Source organism: Leptopilina heterotoma, unplaced genomic scaffold, assembly GCF_015476425.1.
Source record: "Leptopilina heterotoma isolate Lh14 unplaced genomic scaffold, ASM1547642v1 Lhet_13, whole genome shotgun sequence".
Classification (NCBI taxonomy): domain Eukaryota; kingdom Metazoa; phylum Arthropoda; class Insecta; order Hymenoptera; family Figitidae; genus Leptopilina; species Leptopilina heterotoma.
In genome coordinates, this window is record NW_025110848.1 from 1,691,076 (window position 1) to 1,713,091 (window position 22,016).

Genomic DNA, 22,016 nt, shown 5'->3' on the forward strand with positions numbered 1-22,016 from the left:
ATTTTTATTAGATAAAAAGAATTTCGATAAAATAAAGATTCGGAAAATAAAAATTGGGGTCTATTTATGCGCCTCTAAAAATGTAGACAAAGTCTCCCCTTAATAATAATATTAATAATATTATTATTAATAATAATAATAATATTATTATTAATAATAATAATAATATTTAATTCTATTAACAATATTAATTAATTAATTAATAATATTATTAATATTATTAATAATGTAAAAATAGTAAAAAAATATAAATATTAACAAAATTTTCAACTTAAAAACAAAAGAAAAAGTTTGATAATTTTGAAAAAAATATTTTTATATTTTAAAGATCGACTATCAAGTTTTTCACCTCACTCTTTAAAATGCAAGGAATTTGCATAGCATAAGTGAGAGGGGGGAAAGAGAGTGCGAGAGAGAGAGAGAGAGAGAGAGAGGGGTTTGCGAGAGGGTCGTCGACAGTAGAGATCCGGCTTTATAACCGACAGGGGTTCAGGAAGTCAAAAGTTGTGTTGGCTGGTAACAGGTGTTAGAGGAGTAAGCCAGGTGAAGTGCCCGGTGGAAGTGTGGCACAATCACACATGAAAAACCTAGGTTCGAGGTAATATGTATATGTGATTGTCGGTAAGGAAGAGCCCTTAACCGTAACACAGGGGTGGGTAACCGTATTGGAGGGGGGCGGGGGGTTTCAGTTCAGTCTGGGAAACTCGTTCAGTTTGGCTCGGTTCTGCAACACGCGAGGTAGTGTTTTCTTTTCTATATATATTTATATATTTACACATATATACATATATATATATATATATATATATATACATATCGATAAAATATCGTGTAGTGTGAATGTGTTTTTTTTTCTGGCGCAAAAAATTTTTATTTTTGAAAAATTTTTAGTTCTTAGTGAATTGAAAAACTTTTCTTTTTTTGAAAATTTACCATTGTTCTTTTTTTTTCTTGTTATTTAAATGAAAAGTGAAATTTGTCGTGAAACAATTTTGTGCGTGAAAAAGTGAGATTTTTGGAAATAATCTGGTTTTCTTTTTTCTTCAAAATTGAAAGGATCGAGAATCAAATATTATGGGGTGTCCTGCTTGTTTATTGATGTGCTGCTTGTTGATCATTGGTCACATTCAAGGTAGGATATAATAAACCACGTGGTCAAATTCTTCCCGCGCGAAAATTTTTGTCTACAATTTTTTTTTTTTACTTTGATTTTACTTAAAAATTTATTTATTTATTTAAAAATTATTTTCTGTTAATATACTATTTTTTTTAAATTTTCATCTTTTTGTGAAATTGTTGTTGACGAAACTGGAGTGAAGTAATTTAAATTGTGGAATTACTGCATATGAAAATTATATTAAAAAAAACTTGATGCAAAATTTTATTCCAATTTTTTATTTTATACGAATTTTGAAATTTTATTATTGAAATATTGGCTCTTATTTAAAAATGTTTAAATTGATATATTTTTTTTTTTAAATTTTGCACTGACTTAATTTGTTTCTTTTGTGATTTTTTATCTTTAATTGTTAACAAGTTCAATTTAATTTTTTTCTTTATTTTCCTTTTTCGAAAAATTGATAATTCTATAGTTTAAACTTTAAAGTTTATCCGAAAATAAAATTTTGAAATTAAATTTACATTAACTAGAGAGAAATTCATTTTGAAAATTAACAAATTCTATAGTGATAAAGAAAATAGAGGCGAAAATTTTTTGCAGGAAAATCAGTGAACAAAAAACAATATTGTTAAACTATTTACTGTTCTATTTGGTTAACTTAATTACGGATCGGAGTGCTTAAAATTTAATCGTACATGACCAATTTTTTTTTGTTTTTTTAATCAAACACATGTAACGCGTAACGAACCCTTTCAATAAACATTAACACCTGGGTCGGGAATTCGATATAGAAAATATTTATTTTATTAGGAGACAATCAAATTTTTTCCACTTTAATTAAAAGGAACATAAAATTATTATAGAATATTAAGTGATAATAAAATTATTATAAAATTTTAAATAACAATAAAATTTTTCTAAAATATTAAATTATAAAATTATAATAATATAATAATACAATACAATAAAAATAAAATCAATATAGAATAATATTAATATGCAATATTACAATTTATAAATATAATAGAATAAAAGAATAAAGAGAAAATTAATTTAAATTAAAAATGCAATAAAATAAAATCGATTTAAAATAAAATTTAAATTAATATAGAGCAAAGATAAAATAAATTTAAACTGACAATCATATAATTGTAAAGTGAATGAAAAATTTTTAATAAAAATTTAAAGAAACTAAATGCAAATAATTAATTATAATTAAATATTTTATCTTTCGATCGCCTTAAGTAATGAAATATTGAGTGATTGTTTAATTTAATGTTATAAAATTATTAAAATGGAATAAAATAAAATTTTGCAAAGTTGCATGGAAAAAATAATAAAATCATTAATAATTTAATAATTATTATGAAATAATATTAGTTTCAATTTATAATAAGAAATCGATAGTAGACGAAACAATTTAATATTCATTATTTAAAATTTACCATTTTTATTAATTTTTTCCTCTTTATTCATCTAAATGAAAAAATAATTACACTTCCAGTTATAATGAAAACAACTTAAATAAACGACAAATTAATTTTTTCGAATACAAATATAAAGAAAAAGTTTTCCATTCTAAAAATTGTTTTAATAACAGAAATTTTGTTTACTTTTTTGATGCATATGCGATCATGTACACTTTAGAGAAAAAAAAACATGTTTTATTTTTCTATATATATATATACATGTAGAAATATAGTCTCACGACAATATTGTGTATATATATACACATATATCAAACATTGTGTATCATTCTACATCGTAGAAGGAAATAAATAGAAAAGCTTTTCTCAAAGTTGCTTCACGTTTGAAATTTCATAAAAATTGTGTATATTAAAGTCGTTAAATATTATAGAGTATAAATACGTTTGTTTGAAAGCTTATTTCATAAAATATAATTACTTTCTTTCAAAGGCCATTTTTGTGATTCTATTTTTCTACTATATATTGTATATGTATATAGATATATAGAAAAAAGCAATATAATTTGTTAGGAAATTTGCATATACAGCAGTGTGTTTCAAAGTTCAAGAGTTCTACTTCTGGGTTTATTTTCAAAAGCAAAGGCTTGAAAATGTCCTCTCTCTCTCTCTCTCTTTCTCTCTGGAGTAGAGTCACAAAATTAGGTCACAATACGCAACATAAAAATAGATTTTGCAACTGTGGTCTCATGAAATCCAGACGTCGTTGGACCCCCTATTATTAGCATTACTTGCCTCGTCAACTAAAGAAGTAGATTTGTTGCTTTTGTGTAAAAAATAAAAATAACAAAAAAAAAAAAAAAAGATGAGAGAATGTTTTCTAAAGATGAAATTATGTAATAAAAAATGCGACTTTACATTTCCGCATTCGTAATTTTTTATGTAAAACTAATTTATAAAAAAGAGAAATCTAATAAAAAGTTTTCAGAACCACAATGGAAGAATATTTTTAAAAAGGATTTTTTTCAAATTGAGACTAATTAAATTTTATTTATTTTAATTTAAAGGCATTTGAACCATATTGTCACAGTTTTAAAACTGTGGTTCAAATGCCCTTAATATAATAATAAAAAGAATAAAACAATAATAAATGTTATATAAAAAAATATATTATATTAAAATTAAATTATTAAATTAAAAATATTTATTATTATAACAAATATTACACTCTGAATTTGAATTAGTAAATATAAAATAATTTATTATTTAATATAATAGTTTATAATACACTATTATTTACACTATTATTTTTATACACTAAATTGAAAACTAGAAAAAAATTTCCGTAAATTGTGTATATTAAAATTAAACATTTTAATAAATATATTTATAAATAATTTTGTTTCCAAATATTATTTTGCAGGAGAAATAAATAAATTTTACATAGAAAATTGGAAGGGCTAATTAAGTTGAGGGGGGGTGGAAAATGTAATTTGTACAGAATATATATACCAGACACACAAGTTGAAAATTGGTCGAGCAAAAGTGGAGAGAGATAATTTTGCAAAACATTTTGCCTGATTCGAGTGAGAGAAAACTTTTTACAGTATATAGCAGCCAATCTTGAGACTAGATTGTCCGGAAGTCGTTCTCCATTGTCAAACTTTCAAGATCGTGAATTTTGCTTTACCCTGCGAATAAATGCACTTCTAAACAAGTTTTGTTCTCAAGTCATACTGGTTTTCCTCGCTTATGAAAAAGTTTTTCTTTGTTGCATTTTTCTTTTCCCGTTCCCCAGGAAAATATATACATGCTTTTATATATATATATTGAGAATAGGAAAATATTTTTGTGTTGCAATTTTTTTTTTTTTCAATGTATAAAATAAAATATAAATATTCAAAATATATTTCATTTATTCACAAAATTTTCATCATTCTCTAAATATGAAATTGTTCAAAATAACTAAAAATAAAAAAATAAATAAACTAAAAAAATGTTGCTAACAAATTAATTCTTAACTAATTAAAATTTAGAGTAATGAATTTTTTGAAAGTACTGAATACGAAAAATAAATAAACTAAAAAAATTTGTAAATGAACTACAAAAAAAAATATTTTTTTACTATAAAAAAAGAGAAAAATAGAAAGTAATATTACGTTTCTGGGAATGAAAAAAATGTTTTGGATTTCAAATTGATTCGTTTAGTGCGTTTATAGAGCAGGCCAAGGTGATAATATCATTACTCATAATGATGAGGCTTAATAGACTGTTCCTTTTTTCTCGCATATTTTTTTTCATCATATGTCCAGACTTGTCTCCTTTTCCACGCCACAAAACAATTTCACTAATTGAATTTACTTCACTTGATAAATCCAGAGTCATTGTTTCATTAAAATTCATTAATCAGAGTGCAACAAAAATGTTAAAAAAATTCCTGTAACGTTTTTAAAAAATATATATTTAAAAGGAGGTTTTTTAATTGCTTTCTGCTTTTTACTGTTTTTAAAATAACATTAATTTACAAAATTAAAAAAATGCTTGAAGATTTTTTTTGTTATATTATGTATAGGTACATTATGTAAATATATTGATATTAATTAATTAATTTAAAAAATAAAGTTATAAAAAAATTAATTAATTAATAAAAATTGTAGCATAAAGAAAAATTGTGTTTATAAATAAAATAATAATTAATTATTGTAAATAATAAATGAAAATTAAGAATATAAAGAAAGACAAATAATAAACATTATAAAATACAAAGTTTCGTTTTTTTTCTTGCATATATTTAGGATTAATGAAAATTCTCAAACATTTGATATTCAATATAGTTTCAAAAGAGAGAATCAAAAATTAAAAAGGGAGCTTAATATTAATACTTATGTCTGTGACATTTCCAGTGAAATATAAAGTCAAACATTGGTCTCGTAACATTATAAACTTCACATTTTGGTCTGAATCGTGAATGCATTAATTTATAAATTAAGTCGAGGTGAAATGAATAAAGTTTGACACAGACTATTCCACTTATCATAATATGAATTGGAGCGCATATTGCACCCGGGAAAATAATGCATATATAGTCAAACCTGAACTATTCTTAACTGACAGGAAATACTTTCATATTTCAATATAGAACTTTTATTCCAGATAATAAATTTTCAATTAATTATAATTTAATTATAATATAGTATAAGCGTTAATTATGTATTATTAAAGACAAAATTAGAAAATTCTTTCCCGATATAATAAATATACTCATTCATCTTTTTTTTTCTATTAATTATATTTTCCTTTTTGTCGATTTATTTAAAATTTGCAATTAAAAAAAATAATTTAATAAAGTGAGTTAAATTTTAAACAATCCAATTATTTTTCCATAGGAATTAAGATTTTCAAAAATTTCAAACTCAAACCTTATAGAAATTTAACAACTTTAAAAACATTGTTATAAAACATAAAGAAATTGATCACTCCGAGTCTTCGACTCGGAGCAATCGATTTTTTCATGTTTTATAATAATTAAAGATGATCGAGAGATAAAATATTTTATATTTTAAGAATAGGTATTGTTTTATGTAACTTCTTCAAAAATTTTTTTTATATTGAATTATTATCTAAAATTTAAACTAAAATTTATTTTTACATCAATTTTTATTACAAAATTCTGCAAGAATTCAATTATTTAAATACAAAAGTAAATTGTTTATTGAATAATTGAATGTTTCTTAAAATTGAAATATAAAGAATTTTATTACCAAATTTTTAAGAATAGTTACATTTTTTTCATTGTGCGATGAGTTTTATTATTCATAAAAATAATTGAATTATTCAGAAGAAACTTACAAAAAAAATTGTAAATAATTGAATTCCTGTGAAATTTTTATTATTTATGAAAATAATTAAATGTTTGAGTACAATTTTATTAAAATTTTTTTAAAATAATTGATTTCTTTTGCGTAGAGAAATTTTAATAAAAATATCTTGAATATAATTGAATTTTTTCCTTGAAATTTAATTAAAATTGTGATTGAAAATAATTGAATTTCTCAGAAAAATTTTATTATTTACAAAAATAATTTAATTCTTGCCAAGAATTATATAATTTATAAGAATAATTGAATTGTTTCGAAGAATTGTTGAAAATAATTGAATTTTTTATTAAAACTCTTGAAAATAATTGAATTTAAATAATATTTTTAAAAATAATTGAATTTCTGTGAAATTTTTATTATTTGTGAAAATAATTAATTGTTTGAGTACAATTTTATTAAAATTTTTTTTTAAATAATTGATTTATTTTTGGTAGTTTTATTAAAATTGTAGATATATTGAAAATTATTGAAATGAGGAACATTTTTGAAAATAATTGAAATTTTGACAAGAATTTTATTAAAATTTTTGAAAAGAATACAATTTTATTATTTATAAAGATAATTGAGATTTTGTCAAGATTTTTTTGTAAATTTTGAAGATAATTCAATTTTGTGATAAGAATTTTATTATATTCTTTTGAAAATAATTGAATTTCTGCAATCATTTGTAACTTCTTCAAAATTCAATTTTTTTACTGTTTTTAACTAAAAATCTTCTATAAATCTATTATTTTTAATAATTCATTAAATATATACCTATTGACAAATTCAACTAATTTTAGATGATTTTGAATTATTAAAATTTTTCAAAAATTTAAGGTCTTTAAAATTTCTAATTAAATTCATACTTTGGAATTGTATAAAATTTCAAAGTGAAGCAGTTTGAAGTTCATTTATTTATGAAAATTGTAATCGCAACTCTTTTAAAATTGAATTTTTTTTTTTAATATTTTGAAATATTTAAGTAAAATTATTCATTTAATAATTTATAAGTCATTATTTTATGATAGTTGTCCAATATGTAAGTTATTTTAAAATAAATTATTGTAAGAAATAGACAAAATTTAAAGTTTTTTTTTAGAATTCATAGTAATTTTATAGTTTATGAGGCAAACAAAGAGACACAAAAATTCAGAATTTTCTTGTGAATTATAAAAATTAAATTTTTTTTAGTACTTTTAATAAAAATCCCCGATATTTCCCTGAATTCCCTGTGTCAAAATATATGATTATTAATAGTTATAATAATATTAAAACTATATTCTAATTCATATGTTATTTTTACGGAAAGAAATTTGATTTAAAAATTTTGACGTTGCTAATTTTATTTTTAAAAAAAGTGAGTGAAAAGTTAGCCGCGCGCGTAAGCGGGCAAATTTTTGATGGTAAATAATTAATGATAATATAGATAAAAAATAATAAACTAATAATGCTAAAAAAAATAATTATAATAATAACAATAATAAAAAGAAAGGAGAAAATCTATTAAAAAGAAGTTTAAAAAGAGCATTTTGATTTAACTAGACTTTTGAAAAGTAAAAAGATAAAAATGCCAGGAAAATTGGTGCTAAAAGACGTCAAGTTTTCTTCTTCGTTTAATTTTTTTTTTACACAAATAAAACTTTCCAAATAAAACGGATCGTTCTATAGTGTTTTGTAAGCATCACGCCTACCTTTTCGATTTGAGAAAACGAGTTTCGCCGTCAATTGAAATCGGAAGCGTTCGTTCCAAGTTGTGGCTGAAGGGTAGTTAGTAATCTCAACTCCCCGGGGTATTTCACACCCTTCTTGTGAATTCTTGCGCCAGTCGCGTAAATTCTACGGCAGTATAATTTGACTTAATGGTCCCGGTGGGGCACCTTTTGTTGTATTAAGAACGTTTACTTCCGGTTGTGGCGTTCAATGGAGTGGAAAAAAGCAAAAAAAAAAAGAAAAAAAAAATAGGAAAAAAAGCAACAAACAAAAAAAAGGGAAAAAGCAGAAAAGAAAGGGGGAAAAAAAAGAAAAAAGAGAAGTGAATACGGTCACATGCGCTCTGTATACTGTTTAAGTATATGTATATATATTCATACAAGTGCAATCTACTTTTTCCGCATGTGGAAAAAAAAATTTCAAACGCACAAATCCTCGACAGCTTTTGGTTTTAAAAGGTGTTTCAGAACTCTTTTTTAGTAAAAGAAACTTTTCACCCGTGAGTTTTTATCCTATTGCGTGGAAATTGTTAGACTTCATAATATAAGTCTTTATGCAAAATGAGAATATAGTCTCCGCAAATGTAACGAACACTTCACACAGAAATATATGTACAAAAAAAATATATATATATATATGCGGGTTGAAATGAATATATTGCTTCACATCGGACTGATATGTTTATCCAACAAAGTGTTTGACCTTTTAAAAAAATTTTACCTTTAAAAATATTAAAATCAAAAACGTCTGATTGAAAAGTCTAAAATTTAAAAAAATTTATATTGAATAAAATAAATCTTTAGAAGAATTCAGTAATATTGTCTGATGATGATTGACTACAATAAAAAAATATCTTTTTTGATAAGTTTGATTTGAATTAAAAAAGAAAATAATTGTTAAATTTTATACAAGAATTTTTTCAATTTTAGGACAAAACGCCAAATTTTAATATAAAAAATTCTAATGTCGAAAAGAGCTCCTACAGAATTTAATAAAGTTTTATTAAAATCCAGAAAAAATGTTTCAAATATAAGTAAATTATTCTAAACCATATATTGAAATTTGTGCTTAGTTTGATGTAATAAAAAAATGTCAAAGAATACAAAAAATATATAAAAAATGAAAAATGAAAGTAATAAGAAAGTGAAAATAAAGAACGATTATAAAACAGATATATAAAAATATAATAATTTACTGTTTATATTTTTTTATATTATTTATAAATTTATATCGTTTTTTTACTTTTAAAAAAATATTTTTTTAATCATATTATTGTTTATTAAACTTTGTAATTCACAAGTATATGGTAACATTTGAATATTTCTAATTCATTTTTTCTATTTTTTTTTTTTTTTTTTTTAATTAAAAATAGAAAATTTATTTTGTAACAATTTTAGTGTATTCGAGAGCAATTATCGCAAGCGATCATTTTCGACTAAAATCAGATTGAAATTCTTATTCAGCCAAAAAAAAAAATTATCACCGAATTTTGGATTGTTTCAAAAAAGAATTTACAATTCAATCATGGAAATTTGTTTTCTCTATTTTCAAAAGTTAACTTTACTATTCTTTTTTATTTCCTGGCAATGTATGTATTCTTTTATTCCAAAAAAGTTTTTCCAAAGAAGTTTTGAAAAATTTGAGCAACTTTATTCCCTTTTTTGTCTAAAAACAAAAAATTCCCTCACACACTGTAACAATACCGAGAGGAAAAATTCTTTTTCCTCGACTCTGAAAAATATGACAAAAATTTCTGAATATACTATAAGAATAAGATTTACGATTGTTGAAATTTTGACTTGCCGAACGAAAAGATCTATTGAACATCCAAAGGAGAAAAAAATCCAAATCGAAAAAAAAAGAAAAAAGAAAAATAAGAGAATAAAGTAAAAAAAAATAAAAAAAAACCTAGAAAAAGAAAAAAATTCTAAAAATCAAAGGGATTCCATGACACATTTAAGAACGTCTTTGGCGACCAGCCAGGACAGAAAACAATCTTTATAATAGCACAAATTGTAAGCGGCGAATCTAGTCGTTTCGATAATTGGAGCATGGCGTGATTATTAGACATAAATATTCGATTTTAGTTTACGCCTCCTTTGGAGCAATGATCTTTTATATACCTATATTCGAATGTTCAAGCATCATGGTTTCAAATTTACATCACGCGATTTAATATAATTTTTCCAAAAACGAAAATCAGTAAAAAGAACTGTATATATATATAAAGAATTGTGCTAATTCCATGAATAGAGAATTATTTTCCAATAATAGAAACGAAAATTATTCAAATAAAGAAGTTCCAGAGAAAGAAATAATAAACGGAATTTATTCATCTTTCTTCTTTAATTGAAAGAATCATAGCTTAATGTTGAAATAATTTTTTAAAGAGGTCATTTTCAAGAAAGAATATCATTTATTTACAAAGCAAGCAAATTATAATATCCAATTAGAATGAAGCTTTTATGGAGTTCTTTTTTTACCTTTCATCGAGGAAAAATATTTCCAGCAAAATAAAAGGAAGCTTTTAATATCCCATTAAATAATTTAATATCATTTTAAATATTTTTAGTTTGATTGTTTTTTATGCTTTTTTTATCCTCTTTGATATTTTTTCTCACCTCTGTCTCTCAAAATTTAATTTTTTCAATTGATTTCACTTTTCAGAAAGAAAAAATAGATTTCAATAATTAATTCCAAAGGAATTGAAAATTTCAAGGAAATAAATCCAAAAGGACAGATTTCGATAAATAATTTCCAAAAATAGGTTTTAAAAAAACTAATTTCTATTAGTGTTTCTTTTACCATTATTTGAATAATTTAAATAAATATTAAGATAATATTTCGGTTTAAATTCGTATTTTTTTCGAAAACAAAAAACACTTTTTTATTTCCAAAATTTTTTCCCACAACTGAATTTTATAAGCGCGAAGAAAAAAAATGATTGAAGCTCATCTTCTTTAGGTAAAAGTTGTCGCAATGGTTTCTTCGATGAGAGAACATCAGCTCTGAAGTGAGAAAGTTTATCCAAGGAGCAGTTATAAAAACCAAAAAAAAAAAAAAAAAAAAAAAGTTTATCTTGTTAAGTTGAAAGTACTGTTGAAGAATGTGAAAGAAGTGCGCCGAGTGAATCAAAAAGTTTTAAAAATCGATATCGAAATGAAAAAACTATACACAGAAGTAAAAAGTATTTGTGTGATTATAAAAGAGAAATTTTTTTTTTATATCCATTGTTTCAAGAGAGGAGAAAAACTTTTTCCAAAGGGACTGTAATGGAGGAAAATTTTTTTTCTTTTTATTCTTTTTTTTTTTTGTAGAAAAATATGACAATAAAATTGTAAATAATGTTTCGATGTAAAAGATAAGCAGGAAAAAAATTTGTTTTTTTTTTGCCAGCAGATTTTGATTTCCGTACGGGCTTTGCATTCCGTCAGGGACTGCGAAAACTGACACGATTCGAAATTACTTGTTCCCTCGCGACACTCAATGTACGTTACACTCGGGTTGCAATCGACACAAAACTTGTGTATCACACACTGTCCCAATGAATTCAAACATAGGCGTTTATATAAAAAAAATTTTTTTTAAACTATTTACGACTTTTTTATTTAGACAATTTGTTTTTAATTTAATTTTCAGAAAACTATTTTTTGGATTTTATTTTATTTTTACAAATCTGTTCTCTTGGAATTTATTTATCGAAATCTGTTCTCTTGAAATTGATTTATCGAAACATTTAATTCATTTAAAGAAAAATTATTTGATTCGAGTGAATCATTAATCGATAATAGACAAATAATCGGTTATTTGAATGAAATACATTTTTTTTTCCAGTGAACGAAAAAAGAAAAGTTATTTTCTTCGTATTCTCCGACTGTTTAAATATAAAATAAACAAAATTGTTTTTTCGTTGCAGAAAATAGAAAAAGAGAGAAAGAGAGGGGAGCTAAAAGTGATGTTATAAATAGAGATTGTTGAATCTCCCTTTCTCCCCCCCCACATCTCTATATAAGATTCTCAATGGTTCAATATATAACTCTCAGAAGTAAGCAGTGACCCGTGAATCCTCTTAGTTCCCCTTGAATAGTTTCCACTGCGATTAATTTAGTCTCGTAACTCTAGCTGGAGCGAAACACCTTAAGTGACTTGCAATCTGTGCATGCAGGGCACGTGTTAACTTAAAGGCTCGCTTACGTACCATTACCTTACCTTATATACAACAATAAGCCTCGGTTTCTTGTCTTCCAACTTCTTTTGTAATCCGAGAATCCCAAGTCTCAATATCCAGCGTGCCATGTGTCTCCGTCGAACATTTATATATACTTGAAACCCTGTGCGAAAAAACAAAAAAAAAAAAGAATGAAAAACACCGATTATTTCCTCCCTCGTAAATTCCTCACTGTAACACGATATCACAAGAATTTTTTTTTTTAATTTCAATTAGAAAATACTTTGAGAATTTTATTTCTAAATAAATATATTTTTCCATTTTATTACAATAAATATGGGAATTATTTCCGATTATATTTAAGAATAATTTTAATTTTAGTATGAAGATAATATTTCTATAATATAATAATAGATTTATTATCGCTAAGAATAAAATTGATCGTCAACATATTAAAACGGAAAAAACATTCAATAAAATTTTGCTAAATTCTATATTTTGTAGAAAGCTATTTTTTAATTAAATTTAATTTAGTTTTCTGTCTTTTTAATTTTAATTAAATTCAAACTAATTAACATTAGTTAATTAGTTTGAATTTAATTAAAATTAAAAAGACAAATTAAATTAAATTTATTTATTTCTTAATTAGAAAGTAAGAAATTAAAACTTTTTCAAATAAAAATTTAAAAGTAAAAAAATTTTTTTAAAAGGGTTTATTTAAAGAAAAGAACTTTTTTTAATTTAATAGGATAATCTATATTAATAATAATCGTTCTATTCCGCTAATAATCTGTTCGCAGTTTTGAAGTTAGTTATTGCTTGCTTATTTGTTTCCTAACTTTTTAAATAATTTTTCTTTTTACATATTTTCAATTTTAAAATTAATGTATATTAAAAATCATTGAATTCTTGCAAAGTATTTATCAAAAAATTTGATAATAACATAATTCCTTCAAAGAATTTTATCAACATTTTTTTCAATAATTGAATTTTTTGGAGAAAGTGTAATTAAAATTGTATTGAAAATAATTTAATTCTTGGAATGATTTTTATTAAAATTCTTTAAAATAATTGAATTGTTTTGAAGAATTTATTTTAATATTTTTGAAAATAGTGAAGTTTTTTTTAATAATTTTTACTGAAAATTTTGAAAATAATTGAATGTTAAGAAGAATTTCTTTTAAGTTTTTAAAATAATCGTGTTTATTAATAATTTGTAATTAACGATTTTCCTATTGAATTATATTACAAATATTCATAGAAAATTTAATTCTTTTAAACAATTTTATTATACATTTTGTAAATAATTACATTTTTTTTTGCTTTTAAAGAATTTCATTAAAATTCATAAAAAAATAATGTAATTTTTTAAAGTAATTTTAATTAAAAATTGTTGAAAATAATTGAATTTTTAATAAAACTCATGAAAATAATTGTGTTCGTTTGAGAAATTTTTTAAAAATTGTATTGAAAATAATTGAATTCCTTTGAAGAATTTTCTTATTTATGAAAATATTTTAATTCTTGCGAAGAATTTTCTTATTTATAAAAATCATTAAATTCTTGCGGAGAATTTTACAATTCATAAAAATAATTGAATTGTTTTGAAGAATTTTATCTAAATTTTTGAAAATAATTGAAATTTACAAAGAATTTTGATTAAAAACTTTTGAGAACAATTGAATTGTTTAAAAAATTTCATTATAATTTTTAGAAATAATTGAACCCGTTAGAGAAATTTTATTAAAATTGTATTGAAAATAATTGAATTTATCTAAAGAATTTTATTATTTACAAAAATAATTGTATTCTTGCCAAGAATTTTATAATTTATAAAAATAATTGAATTGAATTTTTATTAAAACTCTTAAAATAATTGAGTTTAAATAATATTTATAAAATTAATTGTATTCTTTCGAGAAATTTTATTAAAATTGTATTGAAATTGAAAATAATTGAATTCCTTTGAAGAATTTTCTTATTTATGAAAATATTTTAATTCTTGCAAAGAATTTTCTCATAATTATAAAAATAAAATTAGATTCTTACGAATGATTTTACAATTCATAAAAATATGTAATGGAATTGTTTCGAAGAATTTTATCTAAATTTTTAAAAATAATTGAATTTTTTGAAGGAAGTTTATTAAAAATTTTGAAAATAATGATATTTTTAAAAGAATTTCATCGAAATTGTGAGAAATAATTGAATCTATATTAAAATTATTAAAAATAATGGAATTTAATTAATATTTTTGAAAATAATTTTATTCTTTCGAGAAATTTTATTAGTTATGAGAACAATGAAATTCTTGCTAAAAATTTTTTTTAAATTTTTGAAAAATAATAAACAATAATATTTAATTCTGTACTTAATAAGTGAATTCTTTAAATTTTGAATCTGTAATTATTGAAAAATTTATGTTTATTCTTGAAAATATAAAATTTTTCAATTAACAAAATAATAACAAATGGAATATCGCGTACCGAGCGCTGGCGTGCGTATCATTTGATAATTAATTAAAAAATTTAATAATGAAACATTTAATAATAAAAAATTAAATAAATTTTTCAAGAATGATAAGTTATTGGAACTTATCTCGTTTGCGAGTGAATTTTCACGCCGCCTAGGAGGGAATTCTCCGAATTATATTGGCGCGAAATTCAAATTAAGTAGAAAGAGTAAATGGAGAAAAAATAAAAATTTACAGATTTGAGACTGATTTTAATAATAAAAGTAAAAACAATAAAAAAAATAATAATTGTAATAAAAGTAATGATGATAATAAAAAGAACCGACATTTAGTAAAGTGATAATCTTGAAATTAATTCTTTTTAATTTTTACTCGTTTGAATAGAATGGAGATATATATTTATGGGGACCTGTATTAATAGACTAGGAAAATAAAACTAAAATAATATTTGACGCGTTGAAAATGGTTTTAAAATTATAATATATATGACGTATGCATGAATAGTTGTCTCCTCTTTCTTTGGTATATATCCTGAAGGTTACAATAAAGCTTCATGTTCATTGTCGGATCATGCAAAAAGCCCCATTATGTCATTATGTCTTTGGAGCTTACGAAAATAGACTCATAAGTCTTGAAATATAAAAGAGTGACAACTGCGAGATTATATATTAATCTTCTCTCATGCTTGCGCTTTCGATTGGAGTTTCCTGTCAGAAGCGGATTTAATCTAGCACACTCGCTTGGGAATTATAATATATATGGCATATGGCGTCACTTTACCGATTACACGTCTATCATTGGATATAAAATGGCATTTGAAACAAAAATTTTTTTAAATACTTTCAGAATTCACTATATCATTCACTGAATGGAGAGAAAAAAATTATTTTCAAATCAAAAATGTTAAGTTGAATATTTTTCGCAGACAATTTTTTTATTCGAATGAAGTAATTTTTATTTGAAATAAATAAATTTTACAATTTACTATTTTTACTTAAATGTAATTTTTTAATTATATAAATTAACTTGACGGAAGTAAATTGATTGAAATCGTTTTTGTTTTAATAAATTATTTAACTGATGACAAGTTTCTCACTTCTTAAGTGATAAAACGTTAAATTATAATAATTATAATTGGCGCTAAAAGCATAAATTACTCTCGTATCGCATATTTTTCTTTAATTGAATCGAATTAATTTTAAATCATTTTTTAATTACATATATCAAATATTTTAGAATACATCATTGCTGAAACTTTTTCGAGTAAAGAACACAAAAATACCGGAATAATTGTTTAAATAATTGATTATTATCGTTAAAATAAATTATTTAGTTCCTTTCAATAATTTTTTTAGCAAATTTTTGTTCCAATTGAAAAAATATTTATTCCAAGTGAATCGTAATGGCTTTTTAATAAAAGATATTTGTTTTAATTAAAAACATTTATTTCAAATTAAAAATACTTTTTATTGAAAATGAAACATATTATATATTTAAAAATAAATTGATTAAAATAGTTTCAATTCAAATGAGGAATATTTTTTTATGAAAAATATTTGTTCTAAATAAAAAATATTTGTTTTAATTAACAATAAATTTTCCAGATGAATAAAACTTTAATTTATTCAGCTGAAAAATAAAAATATTTGTTTTAAATGGAAAAAATTCTATTTCAAATTAAAAGAAAATCAATCTAACTAAACGCTATTGAGAATAATTTGAATCAATTGAAATCAAATAAATTATTTTTCCCATCGTGCTATACATTGAAATATGAAAATTATTCGTCATTAATGAGAAATCACAATTGCTAATTCAATACAATATGGTAATACATGAATAAATGAAATTTCACTCATTCACTTATTGATATTTTAACAATAAATACATCCTGTGCTAATTTCTATATTTATATGCATTATTTAAAAAAAACACACAATTCCCATTTCGTAAAGTCAATTTTTCAACCCGAATTTCCTATTTAAAAAAAAGAATCACTAAAAAAAGAAGACAAAAAAAAACTTCATCTCTTGTCTTGTTTAGCGACTTGTGCGTCGCTTATTCACTGCCAGAGGGATCATCAATATATCAGTGCTTTTATATAGTATAGGGGCAAAAAAAAAAACAACCATGCTCACAAAACGTTGACAGATTAGATATAAATGACAAGTAATCTATCAAAAAGCTAACGGTGCAAAAAAAAAAAAAAAAGACAACATCTTTTATGAACGTGAAAATTTTTCAAATAACGTATGCAATCTCCAGCTATTCTGTGAGGCGTAGCATTTTCAAGCTTTTCATTGTCGAACCCCCCTCCTTCTAAAGTACCACACCGTAAAGTAGAATATCGTCGGAAACTTTATAGGCTTAGCGCTATTCGCTGTTTCTACGATGAAAGCTTCACGTTAATGGTTCACGCTTTTGACGCGTGTAGAAAAAGACGGAATATCCACAAACGTTGCAAAAAAAAAAAAAAAAAAAAATTTCATCAGCATTGGAAGTTTGCTTTCTTTTTTTTCGAAATTCCGTCGTTAGAAATTGCGAGCGCTTTACTCGTGTTAAGAAGAAATATTTTTTTTCAAAAGAAACTTTTCTAATACCCTTTGCTCTTGCTTCTTTGATATAAATAATTTCTTGCCTCTTTATTTTTGCAGGAAAAATTTTTAATATTTGAATTTCGTATAGTATTATTGTAATTATAATATAATAATTTAATTTAATTTCTACTTTCAAATTAGAATTTCAAAAAAAAAAAAATATTTTTTTGCTTTTTAATAAAAAAAAAAGTAGTTTTAAAAATTAAAATAAATTTTTTAGAGGAAATAAATAATAAAGAAGGAATTTTACAATTAATCCTTTTGAATAGACGTGAGGGCGTCTATTTGTTAGGGGAAGGGATTGTTAAAATTTAAAAAAAGCAAAAAAAAGAATTTAATAGTCTAGTAGAATTAATGATTCGGTTGGTGGTCAAATTGAAAAAAAAGACTAGACCAAAGGACCTTCATTTCTATTCTCGCATATATATATATGTATATACGATTATCTCCGCGGCGGAAACGGAAGTGCACTCGGCTGCTCACCCACCTGGTCTTTCGTTCGACTCACGTACAGTTTCGAGTCTCCATATTGCGTTCGTTCATCCCGTCTGGAATACCACTTTTTTTCTACCTATCTATGTTCGTCCACGTCTAACATATCAGTGTCGTTTCTTGACATACGACGTTGGGTTCTGTTAAAACTCATACCATATGTCACACTCGCGTTGAGAAAGACAATTGTCTCTTCACAAACAAAAGAAACTTGTTTATATACCCTATATGTCACGTTTTTAATTCCAAAAAAAAACAAAAGAAAATTTTATTTACAGATATGTATGTCATTCTATAAAAATAATTCTACTGTATAAAATATTTTATTTCTGCTTCAAAGAGAAATTTTTTTTTCCCCTATTTCCTATATTAAAACTTGCTGTCACGACGTACGAGTCTTCAATGTGTATTTCGCCGCAAAAGTTAAAATAAAAATTCTATTTTTTATATTATTTCCAACTTTCTCCTAATTTTATAAATTTAATTTCCCACTTTGAAAAATTCCATAGAATTTTTTAGAGATTCCGTAAAAATTCTGCAAGTTTTCTATTTTAATATAATTTCAACATTTCTAAAATGATTAGATACTCAAGTAAACTGTTCTATTACATTTAATTACGAAATTTTTTTCAATTGTAAAATTATTCCAAAACACTAATAAATATTTTTTTGAATAAATATTGAATCATTGTTATTATTCCACAGAAATTAAGATTTTGAAAAATTTTAAATTCAAACCTTTATGAAATTCAACAACTTATAGGAATATTAATATAAAACATGAAGATATTGATCACTCCGAGTCCTCGACTCGGAATGATTGATATCTTCAAGTTTTATAATAATTTAAATTTTAATACAATTTTTCAAAAAAAAAAATTAAGCTATTTACAAAAATTTTAATAAAATCCTTCCCAAGAATTCAACTATTTTCACAAATAATAAAATTCTTCACAGGACTTCAATTATTTTTAAAAAAATGTAATAAACATTCTTTACAAGAATTCAATTATTCTTCTAAATAATAAAATTTTTTACAGGATTTCAATTATTTTTAATACAATTTTAAGTAAATTCTTCGAAAAATGTAATTATTTTCAAAATTTTTTTGAAAGAATTCAATTACGTTTTACAAATAATGAAATTCTTCTCTGAAATTCAAATATTTTAAAAATCTACTATTTTAATAAAATTTTTGAATTGAATTTAATTATTTAAAAAAAGTGTAATAAAATGCGTTGCAAGAATTCAATTATTTTTATAAATAATACAATTCTTAACAGGATTTCAATTATTTAAAAAAAAATGTAGTAAAAATTCGTTGCAAGAATTCAACTATTTTCATAAATAATAAAATTCTTCACAGGATTTCAATTATTTTTAATAAAATTTGAAGTAAATTCTTCGAAAAATGTAATTATTTTCAAAAATATTCAAAATTCAATTACTTTTGAAAATCCAGGCTATAATGGTTTTAATACTCAATTATTATGTGAAATTTTTTAACTGAAATTCATTTTTAAATCAATTTTTTATTAGAAAATTCAACGAGAATTAAATTATTTAAATACAAAAATAAATAATTTATTGAATAAATGAATGTTTTTAAAAATTAAATCCTCATAAAGAATTTTATCAACAAATTTTTAAATAATGGAAATTTTTCGACGAATTTTAATAAAATTTTTAAGAATAATTACACTTTTCGAGGAATTCGATTAAAATTGTATTAAAAATAATTGAAATTCTACGATGAGTTTTATGATTTATGAAAATAATTACGTTCCTAAAAAGAATTTTATTATGTACGAAAATAATTGAATGCCTGTAAAAATTTTATTATTTATGAAAATAATTTAACTATTGCGAAGAAATTTATAAAAAATTTGTAAATAATTGAATTCCTGTGAAAAATTTTATTTTTGAAAAGAATTGAATTCTTGGGAAGAATTTTATTAAAACTTCTTAAATAATTGAATTGTTTCGAAGATTTTTACAAACTATTTTGCCAATAATTGTATTCCTAGGAAGAATGTTATATTTTACGAAAATAATTCTATTCTATGATCAATTTTATTGTAATTTTTCAAATTTATGAAGCATTTCACCAAAAATTTTATAAATAATTGAATTTTCGAGAAAAAATTTATTATTTATATGAAAATAATTGATATTTTGCGAAGAATTTTATCAACAAATTTTTGAATAATTGAATTCTTTTGACAATTTTTAATAATATTTTTAAGAATATAATCACATTTTTTAAGGGAATTCTATTAAAATTTTAATAAATTGTAAATATAAATTTATTATAATTGAAATTCTGCAATGAGTTTTATTATTTAAGAAAATAATTGAATTTTTGCGAAGAAATTTATAAAAAAATTTTAAATAATTGAATTCCTGTGAAATTTATTATGTCGAAAAGGCACCAGTACTTTCAATCTGCCAAACTTATCTCGTTTGCGAGCGAATTTTCACGCCGTCTAGGCGGGAATTCCCGAAACTATATTGGCGCGAAATTCTAATTCACAACACTTGTTCCAATATTAGTCCAATTTTATAAATCGAATAATAATTTATTCAAAGAAAAATAAATTTTTTGTACCATTCAAATACGCAAGATCGATTATAATAATAATTAAATATTAATAATGGTATTAAAAAATAAAAATATAATAATAATAATAGAACCGACATTTTCTTGATTCATTGTTTAAATGTATAATTATTTCGAGAATCATAATTAAAGTGGGACTCGATATCTCTGCCCTCGCTAATTAAAATCAGACTATGGACTTGACGAAAAAATTGCAATTACAATTTCTAATTATGCATGCTTAAATTAAAATGAATTATAAATTTACACTTTTATCTGAATTTATATTGTAGAATTTATTTGCAATAATAAAATTATTTTCCAATTTAATAAGAAAATTGTTAATTAATATAATTGTTTTATATAATTAAACAATAATTATATAATTATATAATAATAAAATTATTTTCCAATTAAATTCTGAAAAAATTATTTTCCAATTAAATTCTGAAAAAATTATATTTCAATTTAATTCTGAAAAAATTATTTTCCAATTAAATTCTGAAAAAATTATTTTTCAATTTAATTCTGAAAAAATTATTTTCCAATTTAATTCTGAAAAAATTATTTTCCAATTTAATTCTGAAAAAATTATTTCCAAAAATAAGGTGAAAAAATTATTTATGAAAAAAATTGTGTTTGTGTGGTGTGAAAGAATTTTTTTGATTGTTTTTTTTCTCCTTTGTTATATTTTCAAGGAAATTCAGTTTTCAGACAATCTAACACACTTGGAGGGTTGAAAATTTATATATTAGAGAGGGTTTTTCTGTGGGAGGTGGTACGGAGGCAAGACTCAACTCAACATGTTCACCGGATCCGGAAGCTCGTTGCGCCCTGCTGGCTAAGCACAAACACATGCACAACGTGCTGTGTGACACTTGTTCAACAAACATTGTCTGTGAATTTCACTGGATCTGCGCAAACGAATGATGAAGGAACTATAGAAGCATTCTCTTCTTTCTCTCTCTCTCTCTCTCTCTGCTTCCATTCCAATGGAGTCATTTACGACTGACCAGTCTCAATTAAGAGTCGGAGAATTTCAACTATGGACGTTCATTATTTTTTGTCAACTCGGAAAAAAGAAGGGAAAATATTGAAGCGCGAATATTACAATTTTCTTATAGATGTAAATTTTTTCGTTTTGTTGGAGAGAAAATTGTATGATTATATTGTTTATATTGAAAATGTTTATTCAATTTTTTGAACAGTGAGAAAAAATTCTTTTTAATCCAAAAATATTGTAGCCAATCAAAAAAATATGTTTGAATTCAATTAAACATATTTTATAATTCAATTAAACTTCATTTTCGTTGAATCAAATTTATTATATGTTGACTCAAAATTATTATTTATTTATTTACAATAATTAATTATGTTTTATAAAATTAATTATGTTTAATTCAAAAATAATTTTTTATTGACTGTATAACAAAGGTAATTATATTTGATTCAATTTTTTTCAATTTTTTTCTCAGTGAAGTGTCTAATTAGTAATATTGTCTAATTATAATTAGTAATAATGTTAGTTGATACATAATAATATTTTCTATTTCATTCATAATAAATTACTATA

The 22,016-nt window shown here is 22.9% G+C and overlaps 1 protein-coding gene across 2 annotated transcripts in view; it reads left to right on the forward strand.

The window, feature by feature from the left end:
• The first annotated feature begins 702 nt into the window (after nucleotides 1-702).
• LOC122512907 overlaps nucleotides 703-22,016 on the forward strand; it is a 190,214-nt gene continuing 168,900 nt past the window's right edge. The window contains exons 1-2 of one of the 2 annotated variants that reach the window (XM_043629052.1): nucleotides 716-738; nucleotides 892-1,132. In XM_043629052.1, the coding sequence (XP_043484987.1) occupies nucleotides 1,075-1,132 (58 nt within the window). In that variant the 5' untranslated portion in view covers nucleotides 716-738; nucleotides 892-1,074. Of the gene's footprint in view, nucleotides 1,133-22,016 lie in introns of both variants that reach the window. The other variant, XM_043629053.1, reaches the window with a different exon arrangement.